The sequence below is a fragment of the Ceratosolen solmsi genome, unplaced genomic scaffold (genome assembly GCF_000503995.2).
Source record: "Ceratosolen solmsi marchali unplaced genomic scaffold, CerSol_1.0 scaffold6, whole genome shotgun sequence".
Taxonomy (NCBI): domain Eukaryota; kingdom Metazoa; phylum Arthropoda; class Insecta; order Hymenoptera; family Agaonidae; genus Ceratosolen; species Ceratosolen solmsi.
Window position 1 is genome coordinate 9,623,132 of NW_011948414.1, and position 10,602 is coordinate 9,633,733.

Sequence of the window (10,602 nt, forward strand, 5' to 3'; positions counted from 1 at the left end):
AGTCATTCAAATCTCGTTCATTTCAGGTGCAGGTTTCTCTCATTCAATTTTGTTCGTGCTTGTGTATCTTCATTCCCGTCTATCGAGAGCGAAATTTAAAGTTTTGTATATATTTTTGCCCTTCTTATTCAATAAAATTATGAAATATCTATTTTTTTAACAATAGAAGTTGAATTGAAGATAAATTATTTCGGTGCTTTTACCCATTATAAATCACTATTGTTTATAAAGTAATATAAAAATGGTTTTTCATTAAATAACATTTTGTTAGTAACCAGTTCAATGCATTATATAGTAGGAATATTATTATTCAATGTATATTGTAAAAATCATAATTAAGGAAACAACTTAATTTAATGTACTAATAAAATTCAATCTTCAATATTACAGATTAAAATTCTAAAAAATTTCTTTAATTTATATCCATTATATGGATGTATATAAATTATATGAATTCTATTATCGTTACTGTGATATTATGTTAAATGTGAAACAATAATAGATATTACATTTATTAACAACAAGTAGAGATTAATTTAAAGTAAACGTAATTGTTTATTTAATCCATGCTACGCAGTGTTGTTTTAAAAATATGTAATTTTTGTATTGTTATGCATGTATATTCCATAGACTCTAGGTATCGAGTATTGTTAAACCAATAGGTCAGTTTGTTCCTTAATTATAGATATATAATATAAAAATTCTATTAAGTTTGTAATTATTTATAAGACAAAATATCTTATTTATTATTAGTGTACTAAGAAGGAAGTATAGAATGATGATATTAAATATTATGATTAGATATATTTCAAAAGTTTTAATATACAAATATTATTTGATTAATTTTTTTTATATTTTTTGAAAATGCTATCAAAGTTTGTATTAATATTAAGATTTCTTTAAATCCTACATTTAAATTGTAATTTAATATTGTGTGTGAAACTTAAAATATCCTATAGTAGCAATTTAGTTTTTATTAATTATTCTATAAATACAGTTAATCAATACAAAATATTTACAAATCTATAAAAATTAATCTTATAGTAGACAGTAATAAGAATTATTTTTAAATATCCTATTACAGAAGGAACATGATCATAGATATAATTTACAAAATTGAATCTCAGTAAGAACTCGATCATTTATTTTATCTAAAAATTATTTTTGATCTATTTATGAAATATTAGCTGAAATATGTTCATTGTGTATTTATTAAACTTAAGGCACATCATTTTTAAAAAGATGACAAACTATTGATAAAAGTATACTATATCAATTGGACATGTCCATTTTTTACTAAATGAGCAATAGCAGCATATTGTATAATATGTTGTGAATCTTCTTTAAAATCTTGCTCGTTCATATTACCTGGAATTAATATTCCATCGGTTGCCTTATTTGCTCTTATAAAAACATGTTTATTCAAATTGGGTTTAGAAGACATTGCATTTAGTTCAAAGTCCTTAATTCTTCGTGGCATATGCTGTAAGGCTAAAGTTGTAAATAAAGATTCAACGCTAGACACATATTCCCTTGCAAAATGTGTTTCAGCAGGTGTCATAAAAGCTTCTTCGGAAGACCTATTTGCATCTTCCGATAAAAAATAAATGGCATATTCTTCTATTTTGTCTAGTCTTTTTCTAAGGTAACTTGAAATTATAAATCGTATCCTATTGATTTCCATTGTATGAATATTTAAGCGAATATCTCCTTTTTCTAACCTAATAATAAATGCATTATTATTTTAAGTATTAATATTATAAAAATTAATGCAATTGTTAAAGAAACTTTTATCACACAAAAAATATTATTTTATATCAATTATGTGATATAAACAAATATTAGAACATTTATTAATTAAGTTAATTTTAAAAAATTGTTCGATTATAAAAAATTAATTGACTAACTTTTTTAAATTTTCTTCCATATGTGAAATTTGTTCTAACATACATTCAACAAGTTCTAATTGATGGGGTAACAGTTCTGGGGAGAATTTTTCGTTCAACCAAGCATTTTCAAGCGCTTGCAATGCTCGTTCAGCTGTCATTTCATCATCACTTTCTTCTAAGTGAGATACATTTTCATTATGTTCTGTACTATATTCGCTTTCTGAATTTTTTGTTTCCATTTTCGTATAAACTTATTTGTTGTTACACCTTAAACAATTACTAAACAAATTAATTGATCTTATTATCTAAGTTATTACATGTTTTCATTAGAAACTCTATTAATATACATAAATTTGATCTGTATTTATTAATAAATATATTGTTGATTTTCAGTACAATTTAAATATTTAAAATTAAACAATATTTTTTTATTTGTCACGTCAAAGAGGTTAAGTATCTTTGCATTTTAAGATTAAAATTTATTAATTTCGTTAAGCCATTTAAATAATTTATATTACTTCAGTTTAAAATGGTTTTCTTGTCCCTATTCTATGAATTTTTTTAACTTTTTGAATCACCAGTACATTTGAATTTATATTTCTAACAAACGTGAATTTAAGTTGCAGTGGTGTCAAGATGATAGTCACACGACAAGTGTAATTTAAAAATATTAGGATAATACTTTTTAAAAATTTTAATTTAATAATGAGATCATATTATAATAAAATATTTAACAGCCAATGAAACATAAAAGTAACGGAAAACTAATTTTAATGCCATTATTATTAAAAGAAGGTTATGATGATAATAAATACACATACAATAAACTGAACACTTTGACATCGTTCCTAATACTCATAAAGCCTTCGCTCCGATTTTGTTTCAAATGCTTTCAGAAATTTTTTCATTAGTAAATTAATTTTATAAAGTAAAACAATCGATAAAAATAAAAATTAAGAATAATTAATTCGATATATTTTTAAATATAATATTAAATATTTAGATTTTTATATTTTGTTTTTTAAGTAATAAAAAAAATTGTAAACAAGCATGTTGAAACATTTATTGAAATGTTAATTTATAGATAAAGTTTTGTTTTCTTATTCTCAGTTTAAAAAAGTACGTAAGTATATGTTAAATAAGTACAATTTCCAAAACTTATTTAAGTACTAGGTTAAGAATATTATTTTGCTTTGCTTTACGATATTTTAAAATAAATTCTACTTGTGAATCACAATAACAAGTTTCTTAAATAACTTTTAAAAGTTCTGGAAAAAAGTTAATTATAAACTTTGAACGTGGTATTGATTCTGTAATAATTTATTAATTATATACTTATTAATTTACATCAAAAGAAATAAAGTAAGAAAATGTCTAATTTAGATTGAAATAAATTAAAAATATTTTGAACTTTTGAAATAATACATATATTTCAATAACATTTTATTCTAATATTAATCAATAAATAAATTGATACAGGGTTGTAAGGAAAAATATAAATAAAATAAAAACATTGTTATATATGCTTTCGTTTTATTAATGTGTCAATTATTTTTTAGAGGTCATAATTTATTTTGCATACATGAGGTAAATACAATTTTTCTTATGCGTTTTTTTGAATGCCGAAACAGTAATTTTTTACAGTTAAAGAAATTTTCATGTACTAATGAAAATGTTTAAAACTTATTAATAAATAGATTAATAAATAGATTAAAATATATATATATATATATATATATAATATTTATAATACCGAGGTGGCAAACGATAAATGATTATAACAAGTTTTTAGCATATTAATTTTCGTATCAATCATCATAATTTCAGAATTATAATTTAAAATTTCTTTCAAATACGTAATTCATTATAATTGCATATTTAATAAATATATACAAAGATATTTTGTCTTAAAATAATCAATAAATCAAAAAAGCAATAGTATATGGAATAGTCAAATTTGTGTTTACAATATTTATATCATAGTGATGTAGAAATCTTATTGCATCACAGAAGTTTCTAATAGCTCTCCCTCTCTCTCCCTCTCTCTCTCTCTCTCTCTCTCTCTCTCTCTCTCTCTCTCTCTATATATATATATATATATATATATATATATATAATAAATAAACAAGATATTATTTTATATCTTAATTACAATTTTCCAATTTCGATCTTATGTAGATAAAGGTAAGGCTAATTTCACATCATATTTCATTTCTGAACGATTGTAAATATGGCAATATTGAGTCAAAATTATTAATAAAATAATAAGAAATATAATTATATCATTTTAATCTATTAATTTATGATAATTAAATATAATGTGAATTTTGTTCTTGTTTTTAATTCCTTTATACTTACTTTTTTCTCCATTTTTTATTTTTCTACTTTCATCTCATATTTTGTGATTTTAATTACATATTAAATTTCGATCTTTGTTTTAAATTCAAATGATCGATACCGTTTGAAAATTTCTTCATTGAAATAATAAGTTTCGATTTTTACATCTTTTTAATTTATTTTTTTTATCTTTACCAACCTTTTTCATTTCATAAATTCATTATTTTTAATATTTAATAACTTCAATATTATTGTACACTACAAATTACAGCATTTTAAATTTTGTATATAAATCATTTAATATTGTTAGTTCAAAATATATACTAATCATTAATTTCACCATTTTTTCTGTCACTTTTCTTCGTTATTACTATTGTTTGAAATTTTTATGCTGTCTTTAAAATATATTTTTGGTTTTGTAAAATCAATTTGCAATTTTTCTTATTGACAATATCATTTTTTTTTGCCAATTTTTATAATGAATTTTCATTCAATTTTTTTTAATTTTAGAAAAATTGAATTTCAAATTATTGATACTAATTGTTATTGATATGAAATTCTAATTATTATTGCACACACATGATTATTACAACTCGTTTATTTTAGTACTTTTGAATGCTTTATATTATTAATTATTTTAGTACTTGCATTTATACGTTTATTTTGTAACTTATGAAATTATGAGAACAAAATATGTCAATTTGTTTTTTGTAATTATAGAATATAAGATTATAAGATATAAATTATATATTAAAGATTAAAAAATATAAGATTACACAAATATAAACAAAGAAAGTATATAAAATTATATAATCAGCAGAACAGTATGCAAGGGAAAAACTAGAAAATTAAATTGTTCATGTCAATTAATTTCAAGATTCATATAGGTTTATTTTATACAATAGAACATTTAATGTTTTTTAAATTGAAATTAAATCGAATTGAATTACTAATTTTTAACTTTCATCTTACTTTAAGTCATTATTCAGGAATACTAAATGTCTGAAATCAATAAGTCAAATTAACTTGTATAACATAAAATTCAATCGATTTATTATCAGTGTTTTTAATATAATTTTAAATTTCGTATTATCAAGAATTTCTTGGACTATATACCAGTATCATATTCTGTATTTTATATATTGAATATATGGAATATATATTAAGGAGAAATATTGATATGAATTTCTTAAATGTTAATTTATTTTAATTTTTATAGTTAATATAAAATTTTGGTCAAATTCTTTATAAACATTATTATTTATTAATATTATCAAATATATCTATAAACACTATTAGCATCATAGAAAATTTAAATGTAGTATTATTGAATACAACCTTATAAACTTTTGTTAATCTTATACTTAATCCTCATGTTTTTTTTTTTACTATTTTCTATTCAAAGTTTCATTTTGTATGATAATTTTCATTTGGATTGATAATGTTTAGGTGAATAATCTTATACAAATTTTTATATTATATTACAAATATTATAAACGTAGTAAAAATTATTTCTAATACTGCTATGCAGTCATGTTATTCAATATTTATTTATAATATAGTTCTTATTCTATAAAGAAAATATTAGTAATTTAAATATTTTGTAACCAAATATACTTCTTTTGTAGCAGTACCTGTGAAAACAATTTGATATAGTTTGTGACTGGTAATTTATATTTTGGCGCATGAATTCTTTATTAAAATCAAAATTTAATAAAAAAATTGACAAAATAAACGATGTATTATGTTGACTTCCTGAATTAAAAAAAAAATATATATATATATACATGTCTTAGTTTATTTTTTTTGATTCGGTGCATCCCGATAAAATTCAAATGAATTTACTACATTTGAAATATTTTATATATTAATAAATATATTAATAGTATTCGATTTTTTTTTAATGGTTTGTGAACGATTATTTTATTTTTAACTTTGGCATATTCAAGGTAGCTTTGATTTATATAGATTTATATACAACATATGTAATTTACTTGAATGATATATATTCAGTTACTTATACCTTTTTCATGAGGTTATTCTTGAAATTTAATAAAATTTCTCTATTGAAATGCTTTTGCATTTTACTGCATCAATTTTTAATGGAATCAAATGTATCTATTACTTATTTAAAACGGAAATCATATAAAAAAGCATTGTTTGGTTTTCATTGTACTCGTAATTTATCTTTTTATCTTAAACAAAAACTTCTAAATGTACAATTTAATGTTAGTTAAGGCATCTTTTCTATGTTTTAAACTATTCCATTTTTATATTCATATGTATATTTCTTATTTGATAATGCTTTTCATTCTTTTAAAAATCAGTGATGTTTATTGCAGATTTTTTTTATCTAATTTTCTTCTATTTAATTCGGTTTTTAAATTCATTATTTTTAATTTTATTGACATTTTTTTCGAAATCTTAATTTGTATGTAAATGATGATGATGATGATGATGATGATGATGATGATGATGAGGATGAAGGTGGCCAAATGAACGCAATTCCATGTAATAGAAGAATATTTAATATATAAATGCTCTCATCAACTATAAAAATTACATAAGAATATTTTAATTGTGTAAATATATCCAAAATAATGCTCAAATCATTTATTTTTACTCTCCTTTAAAAAAAAAGTATGTTGTAAACATATACATTTGCATTTTTTTCATTATTCATACGCAGACTTGAATATTGCATTATATATATGTTTATATGCATTTATGTGTATACGCGAAGACAAATTTACAACAATAATAACAAAAAATAATGTGCATAATAAACACGTATAAGATTTAATCCAATTTCAATAAATACATTATTTGTAACGTTAATTTCATTCGTATTATTCGTGCTTAATAAGATTTAGAACAAGAAAAGTGGCAGAAAACGTGTACAATACTTAAGATTAGCATTATATAATGGAATTAAATACAAGCAAATTTAAAAAACTTACAACTGTATAGTATATTTCTGATAGAAAAATTATGTAATCTACTAAATTTGAAAATACCAATTATATGTTAAACATTTACAAAATTATAATGCGACAATTAATCGCGTAAAGTTTTCTAAAAATTTGTGATTAATATTATATTTAAATTATATTAATTTAAGAAGATTTACATTATATTTTCGTATCAATGAAGTTTTTCTTGACGTGCTACAAATATTAAATAAACAATTAAAATCATTCTAAAATTATAAATTGTCGTATTTTTTGTTTACATTGTACTATTTAATAGGTTCGAAGTTCGTAAAGAAAATTTAACAAAATTATTGTTTGAATCTTCTTTAAGTTATAAGTTTCTAAGATTTACTTATATACATTATGTTATCCAATATTTGTTTTTGCTTTCATATTTTAAAATAAAATTTTTTATAATATTTACACTTCATTATGTATGGAACTCTATAGTATATTTTATATAAATATATAACATTAAAAATTATTATAAAAATTTTTTGATTCCAGATAGTTTTAAAAGAACTTAATTAACAAAAATAAAAAAATCTATTACATTTTATAAGAGTTTCTTATATGTATCCATTGCTACAATAATTAAATAGTTTTTTATATTAGATATTGAAAAATATTTCTATTATAAAGAAAATTAAAATGACGTTAAAATTAATATAAAATATTTTAAGAAGTCGAATTTTTTATTTTTATTCTTACCTTCAAGCGTAATAAAATCTTTAATAAAAGCTGGAATCAATCACTTATATTCAAAAACGATTTCTTGAAAATACTTAAAAATTTTATAAGAAATCTCTCCTTAACTTGATTTAGTGATTTTTACTAGTTGTTTTGTGATTAATTATCAAAATATTTCAATTATATTTTTTAATTGGTATTTTTATATAGCTTTCAAAATCTATCACTATTGCAAATGCATTAAATAATAACTAACTCCATAATTTGTAGTTACTTGTACTGGATGTATCCTTCAAAAGAATAACTTATTGTTCAAACAGAACATATATTTAAACAATTACTAATTATAAATCTTTTAGTCTGAATTTGATTTCATTTCTTCTTCTGAATTATCAATGATATTTCATATTTAATTTTTATTGTTGTTAACATTTAATTTGTAAATTTAAATTATTAAATACAATAACCAAATGTTTTTTTTTTTTCGTATTCAAATTAAATACTACCTTGTAGCATTTACTTCTTACTTCAAATTTAAGAATTTATTGTAAATTTTCAATTCGAAGCAGTTTTTGTGTTATTAATGTTGAATCGATAGATCAAATTTTACATCACTTTGTTATATATCTTATAAAAGAATAATATTGATATCTGGGGTCTATGGGTGACTAGAATGGATTATTTTTAATCATTTTTTTTCTCGCCAGAATTAGAGACGCTATTAGTCCCATTTGATGTATCTCTATTATTTGTCAGTCTATGTTTTGCCTGTTGACGCAATTGTGCTCTTTTTAGGCTTGTCATTAATTGACTTGATTGATATAACCAACTTGCCTGCAAATGAGATGTATTTAATATATTGAAATATATATTGTTTATGTTGTAACAGTTTCATCGTACGAGTAGTTGATTAATTATTTGTATTATTTAAAGTTATACTACATATAATATTATAAAATGATTTTATTATAAAAAAGTATGAAACAAAATTATATGGTTTATTTAAACTTACCACCATTATCATACAGTTCATTAAAATTGGTACAGAAAATACAATTGATATAAATAATCCTTTTGAATCAAAATATTGTTGTTTGGAAAAAACCCTACAATTTAATTATTTTTTTTAATAACAATTTATTAGTTAGTGATTATAATGCTTTTTGTTTTATGGACTTACATCCAATGTGTTGCCGCTACTTCGTTAATACTTTCAGAAAAATAAACTAACAATACTGAAAATAAATTAAAAAATAATAATAATATATTTTCTAACTGCTTATATTTGTATCAAAATTAATTTGGAAAGACTTACAGAGAACAAGAAATAATAAAATCTGAAAGTTTGCATGATTTCTCGTCATTAATGCTGTCATTGTGACAGCTATATGAAACGTTATAAGTAATACAAGCCATGGATCCCTCCATTCAATCTATAAGTAAATTTCAGTTATTAATTTTATGAATGTTGTGTTTATTTTTCAAATTTTCTATTATTTATTATAGGTTGTATAATTGTTAATATAATATAACATTACATTTTTAAATTGTATTATATTATAATTATAATTTAGAATAGTTTTGAACTATTTATATAAATAAAATTAACTTTCTATAGGATGATAAAATGTTATAACTAATAAAAACCTATACACTATCTATTTTTTATTAAATAATATTACAATTTTATAGCATTGTATTCTTATATAATAAAATTAAGTAAATAATTTATTTTAAATATGGAATTTCTAAAAATTTACATTTCATTTGAAAATATCAATTTACATTTCACCTTATATTTGTATTAAACTTTTTAAAAAGTTCTTATTTAACAATTAAATATATAGTATAAACATTGATTCATTTGTGAGTAAAGTAGTGTTATTAAATTTTTCAATTAATATTAATTAGATTACTTTGATAATTTGACTATAAAAGAAAAACATAAATTATAATTCTTTTAAAAATATATTATTACAAATTTACAATATATAATTAACAATTTGTATTGAAAATGAATAATAAATATTTGTCTTTTGTATATTAATAGATTTTAGTAAATCTAAATCATAAAAATTTTCATTTAAATAATTTAAATTAAAAAATGTTTAATACATATTGAGCTTACAAAAAAATTTTTATTTTATTTTATTATCCAATAATACCACTTAAACATTAAATTTGAAATAAGTAAATAAAATAAATAAATAAATCATTCACAATATAAACATAAAAATAACTAAATGAAATAATACCTTAAATAACATTAAATTGATGTTAAAAAAATTTCTTTATCAATATCAATGGTAATATAACAGAATCCTTAACCTAAAAGTTCGGCACATCAAGGTCTAATTTTTTTGTACATATGAAAATTTTCAGATATTAATTGAATAAACATAAATAAACTTACGTTTTGTAAAAATGGCCAGACTCCATGCATCGTATTGGACGTAATAATTTCCGGATTTGACATATTATTTTTCCGAAAATTTTTCGTTTGCTCACTAAAAATTGTCAGAGTTTTGCACTATTCCACACTACTCAACCACAAAACAACTATCCTTTTATATTATTATATTTTCATTTGTCTTCTCACTCGTTTTAATTTAAATTTGCAATGGGCGTGAAAATACGAAGACGTACATGTACAGGTTATTCAAGGTCTTGAAATTTACTTTTTTTATTTGCCAGTGGATCATATGTTTTATTCT

The 10,602-nt window shown here is 20.7% G+C and overlaps 2 protein-coding genes across 2 annotated transcripts; both read right to left on the minus strand.

Annotated features, from left to right (window-relative positions):
- Nucleotides 1–1,183: 1,183 nt before the first annotated feature.
- Sld5 (DNA replication complex GINS protein SLD5) lies at nucleotides 1,184–8,253 on the minus strand. Its single transcript, XM_011506897.1, has 3 exons — nucleotides 7,910–8,253; nucleotides 1,908–2,168; nucleotides 1,184–1,721 (listed from the first exon to the last, which is right to left on the minus strand). The coding sequence occupies exons 2-3, from the start codon at nucleotides 2,126–2,128 to the stop codon at nucleotides 1,268–1,270; spliced, it is 675 nt and encodes a 224-aa protein (XP_011505199.1). The 5' UTR covers nucleotides 2,129–2,168; nucleotides 7,910–8,253; the 3' UTR covers nucleotides 1,184–1,267.
- Nucleotides 8,254–8,377: 124 nt separating this feature from the next.
- Tmem18 (transmembrane protein 18) lies at nucleotides 8,378–10,602 on the minus strand. The gene is made up of 5 exons (XM_011506898.1): nucleotides 10,302–10,602; nucleotides 9,204–9,321; nucleotides 9,069–9,123; nucleotides 8,901–8,994; nucleotides 8,378–8,722 (listed from the first exon to the last, which is right to left on the minus strand). Exons 1-5 carry the CDS (start codon nucleotides 10,362–10,364, stop codon nucleotides 8,573–8,575), a joined length of 480 nt encoding a protein of 159 aa, XP_011505200.1. The 5' UTR covers nucleotides 10,365–10,602; the 3' UTR covers nucleotides 8,378–8,572.

Excerpts from the sequence above, each read along its gene's own strand:
- Sld5 (XM_011506897.1), bottom strand. The coding sequence starts at position 2,128 with ATGGAAACAAAAAATTCAGAAAGCGAATATAGTACAGAACATAATGAA. Across the intron at positions 1,722-1,907 it reads ATGGAAGAAAATTTAAAAAA|GTTAGAAAAAGGAGATATTC; the intron begins GTTAGTCAATTA and ends ATTTATTATTAG.
- Tmem18 (XM_011506898.1), bottom strand. The coding sequence starts at position 10,364 with ATGTCAAATCCGGAAATTATTACGTCCAATACGATGCATGGAGTCTGG. Across the intron at positions 9,322-10,301 it reads TCTGGCCATTTTTACAAAAC|ATTGAATGGAGGGATCCATG; the intron begins GTAAGTTTATTT and ends ATTTACTTATAG. Across the intron at positions 9,124-9,203 it reads TTTATTATTTCTTGTTCTCT|TATTGTTAGTTTATTTTTCT; the intron begins GTAAGTCTTTCC and ends ATTTATTTTCAG.